The sequence below is a fragment of the Planococcus citri genome, chromosome 3 (genome assembly GCF_950023065.1).
Source record: "Planococcus citri chromosome 3, ihPlaCitr1.1, whole genome shotgun sequence".
Classification (NCBI taxonomy): Eukaryota; Metazoa; Arthropoda; class Insecta; order Hemiptera; family Pseudococcidae; genus Planococcus; species Planococcus citri.
Window position 1 is genome coordinate 7,500,917 of NC_088679.1, and position 27,554 is coordinate 7,528,470.

At 33.6% G+C, this 27,554-nt stretch overlaps 4 protein-coding genes across 8 annotated transcripts; 2 read left to right on the forward strand and 2 right to left on the reverse strand.

Moving 5' to 3' along the window:
* Nucleotides 1-263: 263 nt before the first annotated feature.
* Nucleotides 264-4,431, reverse strand: LOC135839258 (alpha-1,2-mannosyltransferase ALG9-like). Its single transcript, XM_065355201.1, has 14 exons — nt 4,162-4,431; nt 3,945-4,095; nt 3,675-3,880; nt 3,491-3,604; nt 3,306-3,416; nt 3,137-3,224; nt 2,870-3,061; nt 2,674-2,790; nt 2,410-2,608; nt 2,200-2,332; nt 1,967-2,075; nt 1,774-1,898; nt 1,592-1,696; nt 264-758 (listed from the first exon to the last, which is right to left on the reverse strand). The coding sequence occupies exons 1-14, from the start codon at nt 4,257-4,259 to the stop codon at nt 749-751; spliced, it is 1,758 nt and encodes a 585-aa protein (XP_065211273.1). The 5' UTR covers nt 4,260-4,431; the 3' UTR covers nt 264-748.
* Nucleotides 788-3,449, forward strand: hoka. Its single transcript, XM_065355209.1, has 4 exons — nt 788-1,123; nt 1,206-1,277; nt 1,363-1,536; nt 3,197-3,449. Exons 1-3 carry the CDS (start codon nt 1,078-1,080, stop codon nt 1,515-1,517), a joined length of 273 nt encoding a protein of 90 aa, XP_065211281.1. The 5' UTR covers nt 788-1,077; the 3' UTR covers nt 1,518-1,536; nt 3,197-3,449.
* Nucleotides 4,432-4,521: 90 nt separating the features above from the next.
* Nucleotides 4,522-7,679, forward strand: Fip1 (Factor interacting with poly(A) polymerase 1). 4 transcript variants are annotated; one of them, XM_065355203.1, is made up of 11 exons: nt 4,522-4,840; nt 4,920-5,085; nt 5,155-5,351; nt 5,516-5,563; nt 6,099-6,225; nt 6,298-6,563; nt 6,632-6,747; nt 6,829-6,940; nt 7,030-7,116; nt 7,193-7,326; nt 7,402-7,679. In XM_065355203.1, the coding sequence occupies exons 1-11, from the start codon at nt 4,679-4,681 to the stop codon at nt 7,541-7,543; spliced, it is 1,557 nt and encodes a 518-aa protein (XP_065211275.1). In that variant the 5' UTR covers nt 4,522-4,678; the 3' UTR covers nt 7,544-7,679. The 4 variants fall into 4 exon arrangements, with proteins under 4 accessions (XP_065211275.1, XP_065211274.1, XP_065211279.1 ...); XM_065355202.1 differs by having other exon boundaries at nt 4,523-4,840; nt 7,399-7,679; XM_065355207.1 differs by lacking the exon at nt 5,516-5,563 and having other exon boundaries at nt 4,523-4,840.
* On the reverse strand, nt 7,534-27,332 carry LOC135839256 (O-acyltransferase like protein-like). 2 transcript variants are annotated; one of them, XM_065355200.1, is made up of 14 exons: nt 27,063-27,332; nt 26,633-26,818; nt 15,745-15,959; nt 14,966-15,180; nt 13,489-13,577; nt 10,178-10,380; nt 9,927-10,084; nt 9,585-9,753; nt 9,300-9,493; nt 9,074-9,212; nt 8,749-8,938; nt 8,467-8,612; nt 8,277-8,392; nt 7,534-8,190 (listed from the first exon to the last, which is right to left on the reverse strand). In XM_065355200.1, the coding sequence occupies exons 2-14, from the start codon at nt 26,730-26,732 to the stop codon at nt 8,121-8,123; spliced, it is 2,004 nt and encodes a 667-aa protein (XP_065211272.1). In that variant the 5' UTR covers nt 26,733-26,818; nt 27,063-27,332; the 3' UTR covers nt 7,534-8,120. The 2 variants fall into 2 exon arrangements, with proteins under 2 accessions (XP_065211272.1, XP_065211271.1); XM_065355199.1 differs by lacking the exon at nt 27,063-27,332 and having other exon boundaries at nt 26,633-27,032.
* Nucleotides 27,333-27,554: the final 222 nt, after the last annotated feature.

The window sequence follows — 27,554 nt, forward strand, 5'->3', positions numbered from 1 at the left end:
CCATCATGCATAAATACGTTGAAGAAACAGTATTAATGAACAAAAATTTTAATGTTTTGAACGATTGTGTTTTAAACAACCAACACCGATTTATTACCACAAAAGATACATAGTACATAGGTAATCATTTTGAAAAAATATCTCCTCAATACTTTTGCTGACATGATAAATGATTCGAGTTATTCATAGTTCAAATATTAAAGCTCGTCTTACAAAAATGATATGAATTGTAAAAATGAAACGAAAATTATTGCAAACGAGTATCAATTGATCAATTACAAAATTTATTATCGTTTGTTTAAAAATAAGTAGGTAATCATAAAAAAATTGTGAATGTGATTTCACACCAATAGAAAAAAAAACGTGTAGCGATGAAAGATACAGGTACCTAAACCTTGACCTCGCCCATTACCCACATTTTTGTGAAAAAAGAAATGATCCATTTGAATCAATATTTCGGCAGTGCATATTCGATCGTATATCTCCATATAAGTAATTTTAGGTGAAATTAAATACGAAAAAAAAAAACAAGATTGGGCGAGACCTGCACCATTTCACTGTTTCACTGCTACACATCACAATTAATAAACTATAAAAAAAATGCGATTGTATCTCATTGACTAGATATGACTAGAATAAAATTGCAAAATATGACGAAGTGAATTCGTCACAAAATGAATCACAAAACTTAAATTCGATAAGGTTTTCAGTGCTTCTTCATTATCATATAGATCGAGCTTCAGTCCTTTTATTTCGATCTGTAAGTAAAAAAAACGTGAATCACTCTATTACTTCTTCATTGATGAAATACCAAACTTACACTATGCGAATGGCTTCAACATTCTAATAGCATATTTTTAATACAATATTTCGGATATGACAAACGACAAATGACGAATACTCGTACTAAAAAAAAACGTTCCCAACTTGATAACACCTTTCTAATCTAAAGTATATTTACTTTATTTAATCATTTCGCCACACCTGTTTCCTCATTCGAAGTCAAATACGCGCATACAGTTCGTACTCAAACTTCAAACTGGAATGTGGATCGAATAAGTGTGTTTCATTTTGGCCATGTCGTTTACCAAAAAATTGTTCATTTTGGCGCTGATTTTAGCGGGTAAGTTTTACATTTGTAAAAAAATCGTTGGTTTTTTAATAAGTAAATAAATTATAATAACGAATTTAAAATATGTCAATAGTGATTTCGTCGGAAGTGGAGGCCCGTAGGAAGATTTTAAGGGGTCGGAAAACCATCACTAGAACATACTATCGTGAGTTTTGTGCTTGAAAAAATTGAAATACATATTTTGGTGCCTTTGAATTACCTACTCTATTTATATTAATATACAATTACAGGTGGTTTGGAAATACCAGGATGGGTTACGGTCATTTTATGGAGTATTGGAATTATCGTCGTCAATTCGATAATTTACCTCGGATTAAACAAATGGATCATACAAAGGAACGAGCCCCAGCCTGCTGTTCAATATAGAATGGAGCACGAAGTTTGAATACCTAATTATTTCTACGGTGATCTTATTTTCTTTTTCTTATTTATAATCTAAGTATTGGAATTTTTTTTTACTTTTTTCTTGGAAATCTGTTCCGTTTGAGTAGATGAAACGGCACAAAATTACATTTCGATTCCCAAATAGTTGGAATATAGAATGACCGACTCAACCAAGGGCTTCTGCAATTAAATATTTCATTAGATCAGAGTTTCTAACATATTGCATAGGTATTTTTTATAAATAAGGAAACCACTACCTTTCATCGAGGTATTTAGAAGAATAAATAGCGGTCCAATTACGATGAGAAGAGTACAAAAATTCATTCTTAGATGCTGCTTTATTGTCTGAATCGATTAGATAATCACAATGATCTATGTCCACCTACAAAAAACCAAGTCAAGATAAAATTTCGCCAACGTCACAAAAATTTTTTAAAAAATTATTCTTACATAGATTGATTTTTCTTTTCCAATAAATTTAGCCATTTGAGCTTCATCTTCGACATAATACCCTGGTATTTCGTTATTAAATGGTGGCTTAATGAAGTTCATTTTCCATCTAGAACAGATCCGTAGAATAATTATAATTATAATATTATTTTATACTACCTCTTATTATATCAAACAATACTTAAGATGTGTTCAATATTAATAAATTTTTTAAACCAGTAAACGAAGCTTACTTATCGGGCAAAAAGTACGAACTGGGAAATCGTTCCCATTCTTTTTCAATGCACAAATTGACGTTCGTTTTCCCAGTCAAATTCTTGTTAACGTTACTCAGTTGGATAAAAATATCCATGGTTGCGTGAGAAGCTACAAATATATAACACTTTCGATATAAAAATCAACAAAAAATTCATAACTCAAAATTTAGAGCATGAGTAAGATACCTTTATAAGAAGCCATCATTCTTGATAATCCCAAAACGCAATAACATAATATGATCATAAATGCGAGTTTGATAGTGCTTCGCGTGTAGTGGTATCCTTTTTTAATAAAGTACTTGAACCATAAAACTTGCAAAGCATCGATACTGACCGCTGCATTCAACGCAATCAACGGATACACCGGAAATAAGAACTGTTCTTTCTGCGGAACAAATCAATTATTAAACAAAGAATTAGAAAAGTTCAATATTTTACGCTTTTAAGTACCTTAGCAGTTCGTGCGGCAAAAATCAATAACCACAGATATAGAACACCGAGCGATAATTTATACGGATAGCTGTCCTCGTTTCGAGGTTTCTTGGGTAAAATTTTCTGAATCCAGATCTAAAATGGGATGCGAATTATAAAATTTGAAATCAACGATGAAAAAGAAAATTACAAAATACTTGGAAAAATCGCTCACCACTAAATACGGTGTAAACAAGGCAAGGACGAAACATACGTTGAAATTTAAAAATCCATTCACTAAATAAAAATACCAAGGTTTGTAGAATGGATCAGGATTCGCTGAGTTGGAAAAACTATGTTTTAGCACATTCCACGATACGAAGGTTAATTTTCCATAATATGCCGAATCAGTGTCAAGAACAGGTACCTGAAAAATTGAAACTTCTCAGTACTTACGTTCAAATTTTATACCATAAATGCTGTTTTACTCGGAGTAACTCACCAAAGCGGTTAAAAACGATAACAGGAAATAATTCAGGAATGTTTGTCTCTTTTTTTTTAGCACAACCATTTCATAACCAATGGGTAACCTGCGATCGAGAAGACGAAATTAATCATTTTTCAAAAATAATATCGTAACAGAAAAGTATGGTCAATTATTTCATACTAACCCAACAAGAAGCGAAAACGACCAGCTTATGAATACAGACACGAAACTCAAAAACACAGCCAAAGCTCGTTTTTTATAAAACCACGATGCCATTATTAAAAATGTAATATACCTAGAACGAGTAAAAATTGGTAGAAAACTTCAATTGTTGTTTTGGTTTTTTTTTTTGGAATAAAATTCACTCACATGCAAAAACTCGAAGGTAAAAATGCTGTGCCGGCAACGAACATTCCAGGACTGAATATCAGAATAATCAAAGTCATACGTCCGATGTGAATACCAAATTCTCGACAAACTCCCCTGAAAAAAAACTCACAATGAAATAGAAAACTATCGAAATTAACAATTTTCAAAACCTCAGATTCCTTACTTGTAAAAAAGTAGTTCCGAAAAGGTACAAATGGCCGCCAAAAAACAGCGAATGAAGTAAAACAAGAGTACACGAGTAGGATGAAATAGTTCATAATATATCCAGGCAGGTACGGCGTGAATTAATAAATAAAAATATGACTTGAGAGCGTATTCCGGCGTATATTCCCAGGTTTGAAATCCGTAATTAAATAATAAATTATGACTCTGGAAAGTAACCCAAAAGTTAGCTGTACATCGAGGAGTAACTTCATCATCGAAAATCACTTACAGGTTCCCAATAATTGAATGTTTCATCAGGATCACTTATATGGAGCCAAATCGCTGAGATAATTCTGAAGCAGAAAATAGCTTTGAATGCGACTGTAGGTGTTAAATAGAATACTGCAGGTTCTTCAGTGCCAGAGTTTCCATAGTTCTTTCTGCAATATTGATGTGACAAAAGTATTAATAACCGAATGAGATTCTTAATTTAATATTCAAAATACCTTAGAGTTGCTTCATCGGGCACTTTTTTTTCCTTTTTATCTTTCGATTGTTTGCCTGAACGTTGCTGTTTGGATAGAGTTCTGTTTCGAGGTGGCATTTCGATACAGATGAAGTATCAGAGTTGGAAAGAATCTTTCAAGTAATCCATATTATTTAAAAAAAAGCTCAGAAAGCTTCACTTTCTTCGAGACGAAATAAGAAAAACTTTCATGATTAAAAATTTAAATTTTTCGATTTTCGAGTTTCAAAGGGTTGAGATTATCAGTGGTACCAAATAATTGACTCGATTTTCGAAAAAAAAAAACTGAATAAATGGCATCATTGTTCAACTTTTTTAACGCTCTATTTATAACGCCAATAAGTAGAACAAAATTTTTATGAAACCAAGAAATTGAAAATTTTTTCAAGTTTTGTTCGATGAATCGTGATCGATTCTAATGATTATTTCAATTAAATCCGATCATTATTTCGCGTAATTGAAGTAATTTGCAACGTGTTACTTCTCAGTACATCAGTATGGAAGAAGACAACGATGATCAATGGTTATACGGTGAAGATTCAACCGCAGAAAGGCCTGCAGGAAATGATGAATCGACTGATAAACCAGAACCAGATGTATTCAGTGAAAAAGAACACGAAGCTTTTATAAATCCACCCGAATCCGAAGAAGAAAGCGCCGTACGTCGTGATCGAAGAATCTATATACCAAATCTGATCAACTTTTTGGTACTAATCATGGACTAATGTGTTTTTCTAGGTTGACTTAGAACCCCCTATTATAAAAGCACCCGGAGTGAGCAGTTTCGATGAAGCAGCCGTTGTTCCCGGTGAGGAAGAGTTAATGGTACCTTTGAATCCTCCTATAATCAATCCTCCCGAAAAAACACTCGAACCTGAACCACAAGATGCGAACCAAAGTACAGGTACGTGTGCGTGTGTTCGTATCATCAGTACTAGTAACGTTCATTTCAATATTTTGACCAATTTTTCAGCTGTGAATGGCGAAGAAGCTACGGAAAATGGTGAAATTGTAGAGAAAGCTAACGACAGTAAATTGAGCGAAGGAGAAGACGAAGACGACGACGATGATAATATCAACGTGGTTATCGGTGATATTCGAACAACACCTACTAATTATAATTCTTCAAATTTACATATTAAAAGAGGAAATTTACTCACGTTGACAAAAGTGAGTGTTTCTTTTAACTGGTATTCTCTCCGTATAAAATATAAACCCAGTTTCAGCATCTCCGTACTTTTATGAAGGAGCAAAGAAAGCGTCTTATTGGTCGTTACTTGACGTGTAGGGTTGTCTAATCATGATCACGTATAACTTGCAAATTAATTTTGCAGGTCTATAACCGTTACAAGCCTAATTATTGTCAGCAACAGCAATTTCAGGTATTTTCGCTTTAAATGCCGAATGCTGTCATCTCAGTATCCATCTTCGTTTTTTTATTTGATTTTTTTATTTTGAAGAAGTGATTATTTCTTCGCTTGTTACACATCATTCATCTTGATATTTCCATTATTTTTGAGTTATTCATCCGATAATTTTTACTTTGTTTGAAGGAGTTTCAACGTAGATCGGCTTTCTTTGCTTTGTATTTATGAATACGTGTCAATTGAACCAGACAGGTCAAAATAGTGATTTAAATATTCTGTTACGCAGCTAGTTGAATTGACACTGATAGATTGAGTGTTTCTTTGATGATTTTTGTTGATCTTTTTTTCATTATTATTATTATTTCCTATGTATTTGTTTAAATTTAATTTTCATCGTCATCGAGGTATTTTATTCGAATTAGATCAATATTTTTGTCATTTTTGATATATAAGAACTCTGTTCCATGGTGAATGACTAAATGACCCTTTTGGTAAAAAAAATTAGCATATTTCATAGATTTTAAACGATGTTATTGTATTTTGTTACCAGCAAACTGGAAAATTCGCTGTAGACGATTTCGAAACAGTTGGAGTCATCAACGGTGTACCAGCTCACGAATTTAATTTAGATAATCTAGAAGATAAACCCTGGCGTAAACCAGGAGCTGATATTACCGGTAAGAATGCCTCGTTTCTGGGCAAAATACTTGTCAAAAAATGCATCATGCTAATGTCGAATTTTTTATCAGATTATTTCAATTATGGCTTCAACGAAGAAACTTGGCGAGCGTATTGTGAACGACAAAAGCGAATGAGAGTTCACGAATCTGGCAGTGGATTGATTCCAATGAATCAACAATCTGGTATTAGTCTTATACCGAATGTTAGCGTTCCTCCACCCAATCTCGTTATGCCTCAAATGGGTATGAATAGCGTTGATCCGAACACTGGAAATATAAATATTATCGGAGGTCCCCGAAGGCCTGACTCGTTCGCTAAAGAAAATACCATCCAGGTAGTTATTAACGTACAAATCACGCTCGTTTTGTACTACATATATTGTGACTAATCGCGAGGTTACAGGTTATGACAGCTGACCGAAGAGAATACAGTAAGAAGAACTTTACTCCAGATTTATCGGTACCTCCTCCAGTAGTTCCACCTCCATATCCTAATATGCCTCCAGGAATACCACCACCGTAAGTTCTTCTTTACCTAAAATTGGGAATTACATTACCTGGAACATTTGTAGGAATTAATGGATTTATTTTTTATCGCAGATTCCCTCCAATGAATCAATACGGACCTCCGCCCGGAGACTATTTTGCTCCAGAAATGGATCCTTATTATCATTCTTATGATCATCCTCAAGATACCAGCTGGGGTGGCCAGGTAAACATATTTTCTCTCAAATGTACCTTTCTATAATATTCGTTCAACGGTTAGATATTTATCGAAGCAAAAAATTAATCGTTTTGCAGCCACCTTGGTCTGGAAATATCGTTCCCATTAGTAACGGTAGCGATGTACAAGGACGAGGAGGAGTGAATGGAAACCCCGACATCAAAGTAAATAATCCACGAAGTCATTTATCTCGTTATTTAAATCACAACTGGATTGTTAAAATTTATGTTCAATTTACAGCCGGGTATCGACGTTGTACCAGGAGTCAAGATAAAAACAGAACCCGAAGAAAGAGAAGCATACGATCACGATAGAGCAGAAAGAAGTAGAGATTACGATAGAGAACGAGAAAGAGAATCCAGGCATCGTGAAAGGTAACTGCAAATATATCCAGATTCAAGTCGAGTTGGTTTTCATTCATTTAACGATTATTTACCTTTCTTTAGTAGGTCGCATAGGCATAGATCTCGAAGCAGAAGTCACGAAAGAAGATCTAGAAAGCATAAATCGCGCAGTAGGTCGCCTGGTTATAGAAGTCATAAAAAGAAGAAATCCAAGAAATCTGAAAGATCTAAATCTGATAGTGATTGATGTTATGTTTATTTTCTTGATATTCGTATTTTATAATATCGAATGCTGTGTGTATCGTGGATTGATTGAGTTATTATAAATTATTTTGTACAAATCCAGCAAAAATTAACTTCTAATAAAGGTGATACTTTTTAATTTCGAATTGTTACGTTTGTTCGTAATTTTTGTGTTGTTCAACTGAAAAGTAACATTATTTTCTTTCATTTTTGGGGAATTGAAAATTTTCATTTTTTCAGAGTGTCAATTTGCGAGATTTTATGTATTTTATAATAAAGTATGCTTCTAAAGTTCATCGGACGATGGGGTGATTTTATTGAATGCACTTTTTGGAAAAGTTCATTTTGACTTAAAAATGAATCTGAAAGGTTTTTAAAAAAAAAAAAATTCTTAAAAGAAGTCAAAAACAGTAACATAATTGAAACAATGTTGGTAGATTATTTTTCGGTTCCTATTTTGTTAACAGGACCAATAAATATTTCATAAGGTTATTTTGAGATCCTAGGAAAGTCAATTGAAAGTTGAAGATGATTTTTGACTTCGATTGCTTTTTTGTGGCCAGAATCCATTATTGATCAGGCTATTGATTCGCAGGTGTCTTTAAATCGATCTCAGCGATGTATTTTTCTGGATTAGACTTCATCGACATTCTACGAAACATGCAAAATGTATCAAAATACAAATACATTAATATTACGGAACGCTTTTCCAACATTCAAGTACGAATTTCGCTTACTTTGATAGTTGTTTTTTAATCAATACTCTAATATTTAAAATTGGAGCTTCGAAAAATAAATACACAAACAATCCAATCAAGTAACACCACATCATATCGCCCAGCAACCACCACACCTTGAAAAAGCAGAAATTTTCATTAATCAAAATCTTCCAAGCGAGTGAATTTAATTAAAATCTCGATTACTCACCAAATTCATTCTGTTAGGCAAACTAAAGGGCTGTCTTTGAGACGAAACATGGTACAAAAGGATCACTGTGTTTATCAAGAAAACCGAATAGGTCAGACGACCGAAGGGAATCCATATTTTCCACTCGAGCATTTTAGTAAAAATTCCTGTAAATAAGTATCCAACATGTTGAAGTTGAATGAACTGGGCAAAATGGAATCGAAAGAGGAGCCCAAAATATAGCACCAGCCAAAATTTCAGATGCTAATTCATTTTTACATTTTTGGCGTGCTTACTGCTTACCTAATCCTGATGTGAAGTAGAAACAAGTCAACACCACATATAACCCCATGAAAATCACATGATTTAAAGCTGCATGCAAGGCGTTTTCAAATCTATAATACGGTCTATTGATTACATAATACGAGTACCCGTAAGATGAACTTGCTTCAACAATTAAAAAAGCCAGCAATGAAAATACATGTATTTGATTCTGGCGAAGAGGATAGACATGAAAACAAAACAAAAAACATGAATATTAGATATTTATAAATGATGAATGAAAATAGTTGATTGAGCAATTTAAACACCGAGGTATGTACGTAATGTACCTATCTGCTCAACTTACGTTGGTAAATTTGATTTTGTTCTCATTCAGTAATTGGACTGCGTATGCAGCCATGAATCCCATTAAATAGGGTCCACATCTCGGAAACGTTGCACTGTACAAAAGGAATTCATTGTCAGCTCTTAGATCTTGCAACGTACTGAAAAATTACAACCACAGGTTAAATAGTTACCTGCAACTAGATAGGTATTTTGAAAGTTGGAAGTGAAACTGAAACGATACCTACTTTAAATAGTATCTCAGAAGTCCATGAAACTGGTTCACATAAGCGTAAATAAATGTCATAGCAATGGAAGTGATAAATAACACGGCGACTGCGAGAATTCCAAGTTTTGCATTTCTTGAAAAAATGTACAATAAAATTCCTCCAATTATAGCCAATTGAATATCAACTGATATGTACCAACTTGCAATTAAACACTAAACATTACCAACATAGATAGAAAATTACCATACAATATGATCTGGGAGTCAGCTAGCATAGAAATTTGTAGAAAATGCCAAATTATACTTGCTGATTGATTTTGACAACGTTGTTGATGGCAAATAAACTGGCCCACCAGCTTTCCATACATTTGTTAACTTCGCTCATCACTTTATAATTCCATAGTGGACCGTCTCCCGAGTATGGAAGTATATATATAATGTATAACATCAAAATAGCAAATACTGGGACCATTCTGCACATAAGATAACATAAAACGACATAAAAATAGCTGTCATCAAGCACATACCTACGAACATTGCCTCACAGAAAATTCCAATTTTACAAACAGAGAATTAGTGTACCTAGTACCTACTAATAACTAAAAAAAAAAACAAAAAAAAAACAAATATGATCTGACTCTCTTACCTTATCCATCTCAACAGGATATTAGAAAACAAGAAATACTTTCCACCTTTCTTCATTGGTTGAAACTCTGAACGAAACGTCAATAAACCGCTGCAGAAGAAAAAAGGATCCACAACGGCGTTGCCGTGTGTTAAAAGTAGTTCAATGCCATTGTAAAACTGAAAAAATTAAATCAAAGTTTCATTACAGCCCATAGATGAAAATTAAAATATCTACGTAGCCTATCTAAATATCTCTATCTATGCACTTACTTGTTCTTTTACAGTAGACTCGAATGCAGGGAAACTGAAAGTATAAAAAATGCGATGACCGTAAAGAATACACATCATATTCAGGACTTTCGTAAAATGTGTTGCCGTATCATCTTTAGAAGTACATTGCGTTAATTTTCTAAAGTTTCTACGCAAGGAAAAAATTCTGAGCACATCTTCGAAGAAATGTCTTTCCTGTTCATCTGTAAGATGTACCTAATTTGTGATAAATAGGTACTGACGGTTGATTCTGTACATACATGTACAGTAGTACACGTTACAAATTGTTTCATAGGTAACTTCCTTTCTTTTGAGAAGTAGGCAACTCATGCTGAACACAAGCAGGTATGTTTTTTGTACTCATGCGAGTTAGGAGTTATCAAAATCAGTTCAGAAAAAATTCAAAAAAAGACAGCATTCAAAGAACGAAAAAGCTACTGGCAATATGTTCTGTAATGTATTTTGGATAATTTTAATGGGAACCCACTTTTTGATTTTTTTTGCACTGAATGTTCGATCAGAGTCGATCATGCTAAAATCAGCTGATTTTGGGCTTAGAATTCCGAATTAAGGCCTTACCAGTGAAATTTCGAATCATTTTTTAGAATTCGCATGGCCTCCGAACTCTGAAAAATCGAATCAATTTTCGGTTTTGCAAACTGCCTCCGAATTACAGAATTCGGAATTGATTTTTGGAGCTTGCGTGACCTCCAAAGCTCTAAACTACAAGTACCTACAATATTTAAAATTGATTTTTTAAACTCGTTTGGTCTATCAGATTTGATCAAACTATTTTTCACTTTTAGTTAGTAGATCCAGCTGTCTGTGGATCTTTTCATGAACCATTATTCCTACTTACTACTTTCCGATATATGTAGCTAACTAGCTACATAAAAATATCCTTTGTTTTTTTTGTTTGTTTGTTTTTTTTTCATTTATTCAGTGGACATAAAAATCTCTACATTCCCTGCTTTTAACAGTATTTTAAGGAATTAAATTTAGTAATGATGTTAAAAAATTGCATATTGATATTTTTTTGAGAGATATCTATTAGGCACATTGTTATCAAAATTATACTTTGTACCTACAATAATATGAAAAGTACCCATTTTCCCCATTTTTATGCCCATCATTTGCATTTGCACTTTGCAATGAAGTAACAACCTGCAAAAAAATTGGTATGTCAGAATTCATTTTTCATTACGTATATAAGCATATTAATTGAAAAGAAAAGATAGAAAAGAATTCAAAGCAATTTCTTTGAATTTCTCTTGAATTTTAATTTTTATCCTTAATTTTGGTTTGGTTGTTTTTGCACATTTTTTCTCATTTTTTGACAATACCTACAATAAATATGTATAGTTAATATTAGTTTTTCATAGCAATATTTCAACATTGAATTTTGTATTGGTTTAAGTAGTTTTAGTTTCAATTTCCAAGAAAAAATCTAAATATATCATATTAGACAAAGGTCCAGAAAAAATGACATAATCGCACCTCTGGAGTAATAAGGTCACATCTCAAAAAAGTGAAATTTTACAGGAGAGTGATTTTCTTTTTTTAAAAAACTTGATTCATTATTTTTATCAACTTATAATTAATTGTGAGGAATGAATAGCACCTCATTTTAAAGATCTGGTATCCTACCTTCGTTTAGCATAAGAACACTTTGAAAAATAAAATCTTAAAGAGGAAATATTTCAATGTTTGGAAAACATTTTGAGTTAGAACCTTAAAGTTGATGTGGAGGAGAAAGGAAGCATCCAAAAAAAAATTTCATGGTAACAAAGTTGTAGAGAATTAAATTTCCAATCGACATAATGTCGTTAGTTTTTTTCTAGAGTGCTTAGTTTTTGAGTTTTTCTCAAAAAACTAAAATTTCATGATATGTGCAAATTCATTTTTCTGAAAAGTGATCAATTTAAAAAAATTTTTCCATTTGGTACAAACCAATAAAAAATGCACTCCTTGTGACTATTTCTAACTGACAAACATTCAAAACAATAAAAACTATTTGTTATCACTTTGTATGTACGAAATTTGCTCGAAAAAGGTGGAGTTTTTTGAAATGTGACCTTATAACTCCAAACAACTTGCAATGTTGTTGAGATTTTGAGTTAGGCCATTTGCGTTTTTTACAAGATCTAGATAATGTACCCAACTCAAAGTGTAATTTTTGATTGAGGGGGGTCATACAAACCCCAAAAATGCAAAAACATCAAAATCAATTTTTTTTGAGATGTCACCTTATTACTCCCGAGGTGCGAATGTACCAAAGAAATTTTTTGAAAAGGTATAAAAAATTAATTGAAACGTTTTTTTAATTTATTTTAGATTGTTTAAACATGTTAAACTTGTCTAAACAAGTTCAAACTTCAAACCAGTGTGAACAAGTTCATACCTGTCAAAAACTTGTAAATGCCAGCATTTTTCATTTTCAGGTAATTAAGATAGCGACTTCTATCAAAAACGTGTAAAATAATCATAGGTTGTAATGGATAGTTTTTGAGAAAAATAACAAAAAAGATAAAAGGTGAACATTTTTTACACGTTTTTTCACCTTTTTTTGCAAACTGTAGGCTTCCCTGTTCACGTATCAAAATGCATGACCATATCATTCAAATCTACAATGAATGCACTATTTTTTGCCGCAAACCGCATCTCTCTAACTGATGTTGTTTCTGAGCCTCATAAAGTTGAAAATTGAACTTTGATGTGGGAAAATTTTTTTTTCAATTGAGCCTTATGCAGCCCCTGCGACCTGCAGGTTAGGCAAACATATCTACATAGACTCAGTATGAGTTGCCGAGTTACTGGGTGAAATGCCTTACTTCTACCTCGGAACACCCTATATACAAATACATAGAATTCCGTTTACGAGGGAACCTCAAGAAGTGCCTGTCTTCCATACGCTGTACTTAACTTACATACCTATAGTACCTACCTACCTTATCAGTAACCGTGTATTCAATTTTTCTTGCTCTTTTTGAAACTAAAAGATCGACGATTCAAAATGCTCCATTGTGAAATGACCTATCTCCATTCTTCAAAATTTAGGTTTGAACTCATTGTAGAAATTTTTGCTCACATTCACATTTTTCATTCAATTTTGAAGATTGACAGTATTAGGTAGATATCAGATATGTCAAGGAATAACATTTTTTGTTGTTCATCTCAAAAAAATTGAATCGTCAGAACCAATAAATCGTATACTATTTTTTGAAAATGTTTCCCAAAATCACATCTCGATCAGCGTCTACGACTTTGTGAGGTTCCCTCATTTAAGTACATATATGTTTGTAATTCCATACCGCTATATTTCACTTCAGTTACACCAGAAACCGCAGCATCACATAATGTGCAGCAAATCACGAATGAGAAAAATATTAGAAATAACCACCTGAAAACATATGGGTCTACCGTTAATAATTTTTTTATGATTTGATACCCTATGAAATACCGTGACACGGGGTAATTTCGGCCACTTTTCGGGGTTTTTTCTCCACAGACCCTGCAATTTTGGGGATGGGGGGCTGAAATTTCAAACTTAAGATACTTCTAACCAGGGCTTCAAACCCGTACCCGTACCCGTACCCGAATACCCGAATGCCCGAACGAAAATCCAACAATTTCTGTACCCGAACCCGTACCCGTACCCGAAAAATGAAATGAGGAATACCCGAACCTGTACCCGTACCCGATAGAGACTATTTTGAACCCAAATACCCGATAGATCGGGTACAGTTTGGGTATTTCACCTAAAATACCCGAAACCCCTACCTGTACCCGAACGTTTAAAATTTTCATACCCGTACCCGATACCCATACCCGATCCTCTGAGAAATAAATCTGTACCCGTACCCGATACCCGTACCCGAAAACGTTCGGGTTTGAAGCCCTGCTTCTAACACCTATTAATGAATGACGTTGTTACATTTTAGTCACCTCAATTACTCTGCTCCTGACATTGATTTGAATAGTGGCCGGAATTACCCCTCAAAACGGGGGAATTCCGGCCACCTTACTGTTTTTTCGAATAATTGAAAAAATGATACCACCATCTTACTGCAAATTTAATTTCCAACAAAAAGGTATCATCACTTTTTGCCTATCTTCAATCCCATGGACGCTATTGTCGCTATTCAAAGAATTCTTGACTTCATTTTTTTTTTGAGGAAAATTTTTTCATTTTTTCTTGAAAAGTTGAAATTGATATTTCTCCTCCAGTTTTGAAGATACCAAAAATATGCTAAGAACCTTTTTTGTAGGAAATTAAATTTCCTACAAAATGGTTTTTACACATTTTCGATATCTTCAAAATTGAAAGAGCTGAGAAGAAAAAAAGGAAAAAAATATACAAAATCTTACTATGACTTTTTTATAAAGAATAGCCGTAAAAATCGCAAAAGTCAATTAATTGGGATGTTTTTTTCGCTAAAAGTTACTAGAATATTGGGCGTTCAACTGTACCTCCTTCATTTATTCCAAAACTATTTTCAAAATATATTCCCAAACAAAGTTATTTCCATTATCTAAATTATCAAAATTCAAAATATGAACATCAAAACATTATGATCCATAGAACGTATAAATAAAATAGATTTGATCATCATAGCACATAGATATACTATTTAAGATCTCCTCTTTCGATTGCAACCTGTGGCAAGTTCGTAACACCAACAGTAGGAGCTCTAGTGCAAGAATTAGTTGGAAAAACAGGAATGTCCGAAATTACCCCAGATGACGGTAATCTCCCTCTCTCGCCTCAACATTCTGTTCTCAACTTACTTGACGATATAGTATCCTGGTGAATAAACGGAATCATTCTGTGTTCTACAAAATACAGGATCCACATCAACCGTCAAATCGAGTCCATTATTTTTGAATATTGGAAGCAATACGCCATTTAGGGACATGTTCAAATCAGCTGGGGTGCATGATGATGGCAAACACAAAGCGAATTGTAAGCTTTTCCTGTTGACTCGGCCAGGATTTTTTTCATACTACACGAGATACGTATAGGTGACTGATAATTCTTGTAAATGCTATAGGTACTTATACAATATACTCGTACGTAAGGGAGTCCTTTGTACTGGCAATCTCTGATTTGAACAAAAACAAGCTAGATCGAAAAAACACAGGCATCCTAAGACCTCCGCGACTAAAATTTCAAGTGCTAAAGTTTATTTTTAGATTTTTTACAAAAAATTCAAAGCTGTTTTAAGAAACGATTTTGAAACTTTTTCTTGAAATTTAACATTTTTTTGAGCTTTACGAGCCAATGAAAATGATTCCTTCAATTCAACTCCCACACACCAATAACATAGGTGCTAGTGTCGGGCTATTCTGTAGCCTCCAGCGATTTCTCAATTTTTTCCATCAAACTCAAATCGCTCTAGAAAGGCTAAAAATGAACTTAAGCAAACCAATACTCATTGGACACCCTCTCGACTGTGAAATTCCAGCAGTGCCAGTTCAAAAGTGAATTTTTGACATTTTCAAGTACCTATAAATGATTTTTTACGAAAATTTCTTTAGGTATCTTTTACGTAGGTACGTTTACTTACTATGTTTACTGTATTCCACACAGAATTTCTTTTATCAGGTTCTTGTACTAATTCACTTCGAGCAGCTGTATCCGAATAATGGTACTCTACTTTGGCTAAGCAATATCGTCCACCGATGCCATACGACGAAATTGCCAAACATTCGTCGTAATTTCCCATATGATCGACCTTACCGGAAAGAATTCCAACTAATGGCCATTCTGACGATTCCATCACTGAAAAACGAACCCATGAAGTATGTACTTACACTTACCTATACGTTTGTTAATTTGGGCCAATTTACTATAGCCTACTACGTATTTTTTATTTCGAGTCTATACAATTTAAATAAAAAATTAATAGCAGTAGTAACACAGAAAAATACAGATTACAGAATAAATTGATATAATAGAAACACGAGCTTTCATCTACGTATTAGTCTAAGTACGCGTATGTAGTTGCAATAAATTCGTGAATGCATGAAATAATTATAAATCTACATTACGTCACCATTAACAGCCTACAAAGCGCAAAACACCGCAACGCATCTCAACCGTGGCGTCTTTCTCGATTCATTTTTAATGCAAATTAAGCACGGTACCTAACTAATTGTATCTAACTAGGTTAACAATAAACACGAATTATTAAAAATGATACCAATCGTTAATACTCGAGATAAGATCTTCAATTTTAGGCTCAATGTCGGGTTAAACAGGTTTTTTTTTTTTTTGGAATTACGTAAAGAAATTCTTTTTTAATTTATAAATTTAGATTTCTTAGTCGAATAATGTGAGCTTTTAATTATTTAATTATTTTTCAACAAGACAATGGCGCAAGCAACGTCGATACGTTTCAGTAACTTTGCAACAAGGCATGTTCATGTGCTTATTTACGTAGGTGCATGAATTTATTTTAAAAATTATAGGTAGGTACTTTTATAATTCGAGATGTAAAAAAAAAAAACTGAGTGAAATCAGCCTCAAAATGCCTACCTAACTGGGAAAATAAAAATATGAATATGAAAATTTTAGTTGCTCAATCTTAATTTCGATTACGATTTCTTCATCGCAAAATCGTCCCGGAATTTTCCAATCCTGGTAACTTGACGGGTTTATTTCAAAAATTGAAAGTCTACTTATTTTTTAAAATTTTTTAAAGTGATGTCTTGAAACACACATTTGTGAAGGTGAAACAATTATTCCAAAAAGTAAACGATTTGTGATTAGTTATGAGAAATTCAGGGTTTGAATCATAGAAATAATTGAGATAAACGACCCAAAGCTATATTCGACAATCGCCAGATTTGTACGTGATTTGAATCACATCCAAGTGCATTTGTGCAATATAAGTTGCATACGCAAAGATTTGAATGGATATTTTGAATTCAATGTTTTTAAAATTGCCATCTTGACGAAAAAACCGGACGTGGACGTCGTTTTTTTTTTTTTTTTTTTAATTTGATTTTTTCGTCTGATTCTTTTCAATTTACGAATTGGTAGAAAAATGTAACCTCTGAAATGGTACACCTGCACTTCTACGATGATAATCACCCAAGACGATCGAAGAGATTCTCGATGCTAAAGTTCAATTTTTGATTTTTCCAAGTGATCTTAAATTTTCAGAGAAAATTGAAAACTTGTTTTGGAAGTTCCGCAATGGACTAAAATTCCATGTAGTTGATAACGTAAATTAGACGATGCTGTAGGTAAGTGAAGATGACAAGAACACTAAAAATATATCAGATAGGATGATGGGAAAAGTGAATTGTGAATAAATTTGTAACTTATGTAAGTATTTAATGTCTTTTGTAGTTGAAAGCTTATTCATTTTTTATAATTAAATTTCAATGTTTCTTATTCATTATTCATGACTCACGATTAGATATATTGTTCGAATCCTCTCGTCTGTCTCTTGACAAGAAAGTACATCCTATAATTTGATAGGTAGGTATAAAAACTAATTGCCGAAGTGGCCTTCGTTGAATTGTTGATTGTCAAGAGTTTCAGACTCTAAACAGTCTTTATGCCTAAATTTATTTTATCGATTCCTTGAACTCGAAATTTATTGACGAGGAAATGAGATGAATTTTTGAAAATGACGAGACAAGCATCACCATCCATCGTTGAATTAATTTTGACCATTTCGAACCGATCTGGAGTCTCCGCCAGAAGATGATTTTTCTCCAATAAGAATAAATTTAGAATTGTAATCAACCTTAGACTGCTGAAAATTTAATTTTATCGCGAGTTTTGATATTTATTCTAATTCGATTAGGGTAGGTGAATTACAAATCTGAAGAAACGAGCTGAAAAAGTGTATTTTTGTTCAAGTTAAAGATTTGAATGTGTAGAAAACTTTCAAAGTAGCCTTTAATGCAAGGAGTTTACTTTTTGGCTTTTAAAATTGTAGAATTTGATTTTTTATTTAGGATGTTGATATAGTGCAATATGCCTTCACCCTCTTGGTGGTTATTCTCGGAAAGATTACCTGATTATGGGAATCGTCATAATGTGGGAACTATTTCTATGTAAATCTTCTTACACAATACACCTATTTTATACCTACATAAATCTGTCAATCATGTCTAAAAGGGGTGAACTAAGATCTCTGGATCGTGGCTACTTGCTGTGAGGATTTTGCCACGAGCCTCACTTGTTCTCTATTGGCTGCAGCATAAGGTATCAAGTGGCATTATGCTCTAATAATGTCGAATATGTGTAATCTCTCGATGAGATATTTAACTTAAATTATATTTAACACCACTCCAAGTGTGGTAATGTCATGTTGATTTACTTGATTATTGATGGACTAATTAACATAATTGTAATTATAACCTATCGCGATCAACCTATTGTGCTTTGTGACTACTTGAAATGATTCCAGACATTATCGAGTAGGGCGTGTGATACGTGTGTCTGTATTAATGTAAAGCATCCACCGTAGAGTCACTATTATTGGGGTAGGCTCGGGGAAGAGGTGGAGAGATGGTCAGCAGTGTTAGGTAAGTAGGTACTTACATGGTGGTGTCTCCACTAATTAAATATAATATTATCATAGTTAATTAATATTATCTAGTATCCACAGGCCATGGACAAAGATCAAGGCCAGAGCACTGGTTTTCTGACGTCACAGTTGGAGGCGACTGCCCGATTTCTGAGTTTTTCTTGAATAATTTTTGAATGGTTGGTTAATGCTACAGATTTGAATTAAAAACCAGCTTGTAGAGGAGAAAGAGTAGGTCATTTTTTCATGTTTCAAACACCTATGTGCTCGATCAAATTTTTGATTTATTTCAATTTAAATGTAAAAAAATTGCAACCTCGAAACTTTGAACTTTGATAAATCGAAAATTTGATCGAGCACATAGGTGTTTGAAACATGAAAAAATGACCTACTCTTTCTCCTCTACAAGCTGGTTTTTAATTCAAATCTGTAGCATTAACCAACCATTCAAAAATTATTCAAGAAAAACTAAGAAATTGGGCAATCTCCTATAAGACAATGGAGCTGTGATCGCCTCCAGCTCTGACATCACGTAGACTTTTTAGAGGCAGTGTTCAGGCAACACCACCTATAGTATAAGGCCTGGGCGCACAAAAAGGGCAACGTCGCAAGGAGGCTGAGACTTACATGGTGTCTTATGGGAAAAGCACCGTTTTCTTGTTTTTCGCGAATTTTTCAAAATTTTGAATGGGCACATGGGTGTTTAAGGCATGAAAATGATCTATTTTTTACTCTCTACAACGTCATCTTTCATTTGAAGCTCTAGCACTCATAAATCAAAAGATATAAAAGCTCAAAGCTCAAAAATCACAAATACCGAACTTTTGAATGAATGTTTCTCCAAATTTTGATCGAGCACATGGGTGTTTGAAACATGAAAAATAATCTACGTTTCACGCTCTACAATTTGGTTTTTTCCCGAAAGCTCTAGCATCAATAGATCAAAAGTTAGAAAAAAGCTCAACTTTGAACTTACACAACTTTTGATCTATTGATGCTAGAGCTTTCGGAAAAAAACCAAATTGTAGAGCGTGAAACGTAGATTATTTTTCATGTTTCAAACACCCATGTGCTCGATCAAAATTTTGAGAAACATTCATTCAAAAGTTCGGTATTTGTGATTTTTGAGCTTTGAGCTTTTATATCTTTTGATTGATGAGTTCTAGAGCTTCAAATGAAAGATGACGTTGTAGAGCGTAAAAAATAGATCATTGTTCATGCCTTAAACACCCATGTGCCCATGTTGCCACCTTCGAGAACTTTTTCTGCGTCCAGGCCTTTTACTATAGGTGGTGTTGGTTCAGGCCTTTGAGGTGTTGCAAAGATCCTGACCTGTAGATAGGTATATTTCTTAATACCTATTTGCTCATCAATACCATCTAGTGTGGGTATTGATGTCGTTTGAATCACATGATCTGCAAGAACCTTATGTCACTGAACATAGATTCACGTATTGGAATGAGGATCGATGATAGGATAATTAAACACATTATAATAGAATCGATGTCTATTGATCTAATAAAGTTAATCATTGGAATAATAATACTAGGTGTTCATTTTATTATTATTCTAACAGTGAAGTGTGTAGTTGAACATCTGGATCGGATACCCTTATCTAAGGCATTAGTTGACATTGGCTAAATTCTCCCCCCTTAGGTAGTATCTCATGCAACCCTCCGTAAGTAATCACGCTTATCTGAATCATCCTTTCCAATCATGCACGCTTTGACTATAACAATGTAAATTTTGAAAAAGATTAGAAAACAGGCTCAAGTGAGGGCGAAAGCTAGGTACTGAAAATTTGTATTTCAAGAGGCATAAAAACCATACTTTTTATGCAAGTTCATTTTTTCACTTTAAGACCTTAAAAATTGAATAATATTTTTTTAGAAATACTTACAATTTTCAATTTTGATAAAGAAAAGAAAACAACCCCCAGCGAAAGCTTTTGAAAATTTGTGTTTTGAGAATTAAAAAAAAACTAGACAGCGCATAGTGTGTGTAGCCTATTTAGTTAGGTAACAACGTGGTTTCAAAAAAAAAAAACTAGAACAAAATTTCAAAAAAAGACGCAACTATGAAAAAAAGCACAACGTGACTTTAAAATAATAAGCACAATGCGATTTTGAAAAAAATCACACAATTTTGAAAAAAATCACAACGCAAATTTCAAAAATAAAACGCGATTTTGAAAAAAAGGCACAACACGATTTCGAAAAAAAAACGTGACTTTGAGAAAAAACACAACGCGCTCAACGCAATTTTGAAAGTACAAAAACCTGATTTTGAAAAAAAACTCAATTTTGGAAAAAAGTACAACACAATTCTGAAAAAACCGCACAACTCGATTTTGAAAAAGAAGCACAACGCGATTTCGAAATAAAAGCACAACACAATTTTTAAAAAAAAGCCTGAAAAAACCACGCAACTCGATTTTGAAAAAGAAGCACAACGCAATTTTGAAATAAAAGCACAACGCAATTTTAAAAAAAAGCACAACGCGATTTTGAGAAAAAGCACAAAGCGCTCAACGCAATTTTGAAAGTAAAACAACGTGATTTTGAAAAAAAAACTCATTTTGGAAAAAAAGCTCAACAAAATTCTGAAAAAACCGCGCAACTGGATTTTGAAAAAGAAGCACAACGTGATTTGTAATAAAAGCACAAAGTGATTTCGAAATATAAACACACAATGCAATTTTTAAAAAAGCACAACGCGATTTTGAGGAAATAAGCACAACGCGATTTTGAAAAAAAAGCACAACTCAATTATGGAAAAAAACGCGATTTTGGAAAACGTGATTATTGAAAAAAGGCACAACACGATTTCGAAAAAAACGCGACTTTGAGAAAAAGCACAACACACTCAACGCAATTTTGAAAGTACAAAAACCTGATTTTGAAAAAAAAACACAATTTTGGAAAAAGCACAACACCATTCTGAAAAAACTGCACAACTCGATTTTGAAAAAGAAGCACAATGAGATTTTGTAATAAAAGCACAACGCAATTTCAAAATAAAAACAACGCAATTTTAAAAAAAGCACAATGCGATTTTGAGAAAATGCACAACGTGATTTTGGAAAACGCGATTATGAAAAAAAAAGCACAACAGGATAGCAATTTAGGAAAACGCGATTTCGGAAAAGAAGTACAACCTGATTATGAAAAAAAGCAGTACGTGATTTTGAGAAAAATCAGCACAATGCAATTTCAAAAAAAAGCACAATGGAAGTTTAAAAAAAGCACTATGCACGATTTTGGAAAAAAAGCACAACACGATTTCAGAAAAAAAGCACAACACGATTTCAGAAAAAAAGCACAACATGATTTCAGAAAAAAAAGCACAACGCGATTTTAAAGAAAAAGCACTGCGCAATTTTGAAAAGAAAGCGGAATGCAATTATGAAAAAAAAGGACAATCCGATTTCTGAAAAAAAGCACAACACGATTCCAGAAAAAAAGCACAACGCGATTTCAAAATAAAAGCACTACTCAATTTCGGAAAAAACCACAACGCGATTTTGAAAATAAAAGCACAACCTAATTTAAAAAAAACACCACGCAATTTTGAAAAAGAAAGCACAACGCGATTTTGGAAAAAGCACAACACAATTTTGATAAAAACTGAAAGTTCAAAAGCTCGAAAACACAACACGATTAAAAAAGCACTACGTAATATTGAAAGCACTATACACGAAAACTAAAGCTTGAAAGCACTATGCAACATCAAATGCACAGCACAATAGGGAAAGCTCGAAAGTATAACGCAACCTTGATAGAACTTCTCTGGAGCACAGCCAAAGGGAAAATGACTGGTGGGTTTTGTTTACTAAGGGTAGCCACCTGCTTTCATTGTCTAGGTATATAAAGCAGGTGGCTATCCTCAGTAAACAAAACCCACCAGTCACTTGCGCTTTGTGAAACACCAGCAGGTGTTCTAAGAACCTTTCTCAAAATTGAACAATAGAGAAATGTTTGAAATTGAACAATGGGAAAGATAACACTGTAGATAAGAATATTTTAGGACACCTGCAGTGTTACATTTTAAAACCAATATCGGCTTCGCTTTTGATAACTTTCTCATTGTTCAATTTTGAAAATTCAAAGTTTAGCTCCACGTGGAGCCCTGACATTAGGGTGACCCTTAAAATGCAAAAGTAAATATTTTTTCGGTCTGACCCCCTAAATTTTTTAATTATATCATAAAATTCTCGAATACAAAATTTTAGCCCATTTGGAGGTCATTAACCCATGCCAACTTGGCCTAGAATGTTTAAATGGGATTTAACATAGGTTTTTAAGTGAAAATTGCATTTAAATTCCTCTTAGGCGCCTAAAAAATAATTCCGAGGGTTTTTTTACAAGAACACAAAAGCATGTCAAAGACCATATAAAACAATAACAGGTTCATGGGGACCCCCCTACCCTTCCTTCCCACTCTGGAAATATTGAATTTTCCCCTACAAAGGGTGTCGGCTTCGCTTTTGATAAATATAACATCACAGGGGTCAGCTTCACTTTTGATAAAATCTTTTCCATTGTTCAATTTTGGAAAATAAATTCGAAAATTGAACAATAGAAAAGATTTTAGAACCCCTGTGGTGTTACATAAATTTCAAAATTTAACTGATGTCGCTTTGCTTTTGTCGGCTTCCCTTTTGATATGGCCCTTTTCCCCTTTTTATTCTTTTTTTGGTACAAATTTTCGTAATTAATTGCAATTACTCAAGAAGCTAATTAGTCCAGTCATTTTAAATTTTTTATTCGGACTAATTCCTACAAAAGGTTTTTTTGCGGGATACTGTAGTGGAAGGGGTCCTATTCAACATACTAAAAGTCTCACCCCTTACCCCGCGTGCGTCGCGTGCTAGAGCATGAAAAGTGTCCTGCCGCGGCGTTTTTTGCGATTTTCTCGTGAGGAGTTGATTTCACGTCAAAAATAACTTTATTTTTGTGTTCTACGTCAAATTTCCGATCTAGTGATATATCAACTGTCTTTCTACCCCCAAGGGGGGTGGAGCTAGAACCATTCAAAAAAGGGGGTTTTCCTGAAAAATACATAAAGGCTGTAGGCGCCTAAGAGGGGTTAAATGGTCCCCGAAAGCGTTCGAGTTGATATTATCATGAAAGATGGGTACCATTGAGAAACTTCCGCATGAAAAATTTCAGATCCACATCCCCTCCCCTTTTTGAGGAACCCCCTTTTTCTAAAATTTCAATAACACTTTTCTCGGCCCCATTTCAACCAATTTTGAAAATTTTTCAGTATGCTATGTATAACCTTAGTAGGTATCCCCACAAAAATTTTCAACCCCCTCCCCTCATATTTACCCCTCAAAATGGCGTAAAAATGTGTCTTAGGGGGGGTTGGGGTAAAATGGGAATTTCGGGGAAAATAACTAAATAATAATGAACAGGGTGTCGTTTTCTTATGATTCGATACCGCTGAGCACGAATATGACGTCAGATTTTTTGCTACACTCATCTAGCCCTCTCCAGAGCACTTGGCCCCCTCAATTTTTACTATTGTTGAAAAGCATAGAATAAGTTGAAAAACGCAGTCCGAATAAATCCTCTCATTTCATCTAAAATGACTGGACTAAATTGAGTAATTGCAATTATAATTATGGCGTTCCATGCCTCACGTTAGACCACATCTACATACGAAAATTTCAAAATAATCGGCCCATCCATCTAAGAGAACATTCGTTCCAAAGAATTTTTTCATTTTCAGACCAAAACTAATAGTGTGCATAGCACACTAAAAACAATTTTTTTCATCACAGGCCCTCTTTTGCCAGGTCCATCTCCATCATGAAGGGCGGCCCGGGGCAAACGGGAAATCATCATTTGCGCTTCCGATTGTTCTCATCCGAAGCGTAAACGATGTATTTATTCCAATTGTTTGCTCTTTTTAATATAATTTTGTCAGTGTAGCAGAGGTTCCCAAACTTGTTAGTAACATTTAGACACCTACTGGAAGGTATACACATATTGTACAGATTCATGTGGAATCATTTCTTTACTTCAACAGCATCAAAAGACTGAAAAAAACTTGTTAAAATTTTGGATCTACATATCTTCGGAATACCAAGAAAATCAAATGTCTCGTCTTGAATTCATAAAAAGAGTTGGTTACTTGAATAGGGCTTCTGAAATTAAATACATAATTAAATTTTGTTACCTACAATTAAGAACTTTTTAATCGAATTTTGATTGGTTTTTTCAAAATAGGTATGTACCTATACATATTTATTTTCATATTTTTAACTAATTTTCTATTTGTTGTAGGTACGTTTACATATTGAAGTTTTGTATTTTTTAATTGAATGTTGATTTGCTCTTTTTCATATTCTCGTGTTTTTAATGGATTATTTTTATTCCTACTTGTTGTGTTTGTTGCACTTTTTTAATTAGTAAATACAGAACTGTTTTTATGAATTTATATTTTGCTTGTTTTAGTCATAAATGCATAAGATAATATGCTTCCAATATATTTTGTATATTGTATGACATATTTTCACATTTTTGGGCGATTTTTTTTTACGTTTTTCAGCATTGTTTCAAAATGTTGGTAAGATTTTCTAAAATTCATCGTTTTTTCCTTCAAAAAAGCACCACTACGGAAAAATCCTAAAACATTCAGAAAATAATTCTCAAAAAATGAATATTCAAATGCTGTTTTGGGAGCCCCTGCTACACATGACAAAATTATAAGAAGCGCAAACGACTGAAAAAAATACATCCTTTGCGCTTCTGAATGAGAACAATGGGAAGCGCAACGACAATCTTACCCCCCACAAGAGATGAATTAAAAAAAAAATATGTTTTGATTCAAGATGGCCTTTTGATCTCTTGTCACCACTACGATAGGAAATATTTCGTTGGTTTCAGAAATGAAAATCTTTCGATATTTTGGTTTAATAAATGCAGAATATTTGGGAACTTTTTTTTCGAAATATTTAAAAATAGGTACCTACCTACCAACGCGATTTTCGAATTTTCATACGCTCGGTAGAACCTTAAAAAAGTGGTCTTGAATTTTTTTGGTAAAAGTCTAGGTCAACGAATCTCGAATAGGTACTAGTTTTTGGAACTGTGCCATTTTTTCTCAAAACAGGTTGCATAGAGCCTAGAGCAAAAAGAAACCACAAATTCGGAATTTTTCGAAAATGCACTTCTTTGAGGACCCATATCTCTACTCCAGAGGCATCTCTGATCTCTGAAACTGAAATTTTTTCTGAGTGACTTTCAACTTAAAATGAAGGTTTTCGCCGAATTTGGCCAAAATCTCTCGGCATTTTTTCGAGATCCACCCTAGAGTGACCAGCTCTTCAAGTGGACGAAAGACTATAGCAGGGTAAACTAGACGAATCCGACAGGTCATTTTTTTCAAATTTTTTTACAGCCTGAAAAAGTAATACTTCTACATTTTTGCTTCATTTTGGCATTACGCAAAATGCTCTCAAATTTTTTCAATTTACTTATTTGTTTAGGATTTTTGACCTTCAAAATCCATTTTGATATTTATAGAACAAACCTCAAGATGTCGCTTATGAATCGAAATAACATAAGCCAATAGCATTTCAACTTTCTTTAACATCGGTAGCTTAAAAGAGTCGAATTATTTCTTCAATTTTTGTTTTTTTTTCTCTCATCCTAATAATGATTTCGCCAAGTTCTAAATATGCATCTCTTTTTTTAACCATGTAATCTGTTCGTAAAAAATCTAATCAAAAAATCGAATTTTCTGAAGTTAAAAAGTTGTTATACCTAATTGCAAAAGAAAAAAAGAATTTTGGGACACTTCAATTTGCTAAATACGAATTCGAGATTTATATGGTGTGACTTCCTGAATGGAAAAGTGAATTTTTTGACTGGAAAGTAATGAAAAAAGTACTCACTCTTAACTGCCCACGTAGACTGATTCTTTAAATGTAAGTTAAACAAATCGAAATCCTTTTTACACTCGGTATTCACCGCGGCATCCACTTTGAACGCCATCTGCGCCTCGAAGAATAACTCTGAAATCCATTTTTTCGGAAGAAACGCCGAGTCAGCGTTTTGGAAGCTCTGGTCGCAGACAGCATCTGAAAATGAATCATTTTCACACGTTACAGCAGTATTATTCCCGTTCGCATTCGCGCAAAATAAAATAATCGTAAAGAAATAATATGTTCCGATCACTGCGCGTTTCATGGTTACAAATAATTAAGTAGGTATTCTGCATAAAAATATAATGTTGCAAATACATCGGAAGAAAACTAAATGAGAAGAAACCGCTTCCGCGGCATTAAAATATGCATTAGTGTAGGAAACTAGGTAGGTACTTACGGTTTTTTTGGTGCAAAAATTCAGTGGATGACCTTGTGTGAATTATTGGCCGGCCACAATTCTGTAGTTACCCTATTCACTATTGACAAGAAAAACGCGTTTTAGTCTCACTTTTCAGCTATTACGCCCGCGTTTTATCAAATCCACTAGCTTTTTTCAAATCCGCTGTCACAATGTTCTACCTGAACCCGGTTTTGTTGAAGTAGACCGCGTTTTTCCGGCGCACTGCGTTTATGCACATTTCACACGCCAGGGGGTCTTTCATAAAAGTAATTATGCTACGGCGTTTACCAACAAACTAATTACTAGAGACCAAGGATACTTTTCGGCATCGTGCACTGTCGAGTGCTTTCGGCTACGCTCGTTTGACTTTAATGATTCAAGTTCCCTGTTCCATGTTGAGATTTTTAATTTTAATTTAATTATAAATTTATAATATTCGAAATCAATTAACTTTTACTTATTCTTCATTGTCTTTCTTGTAGAATACAA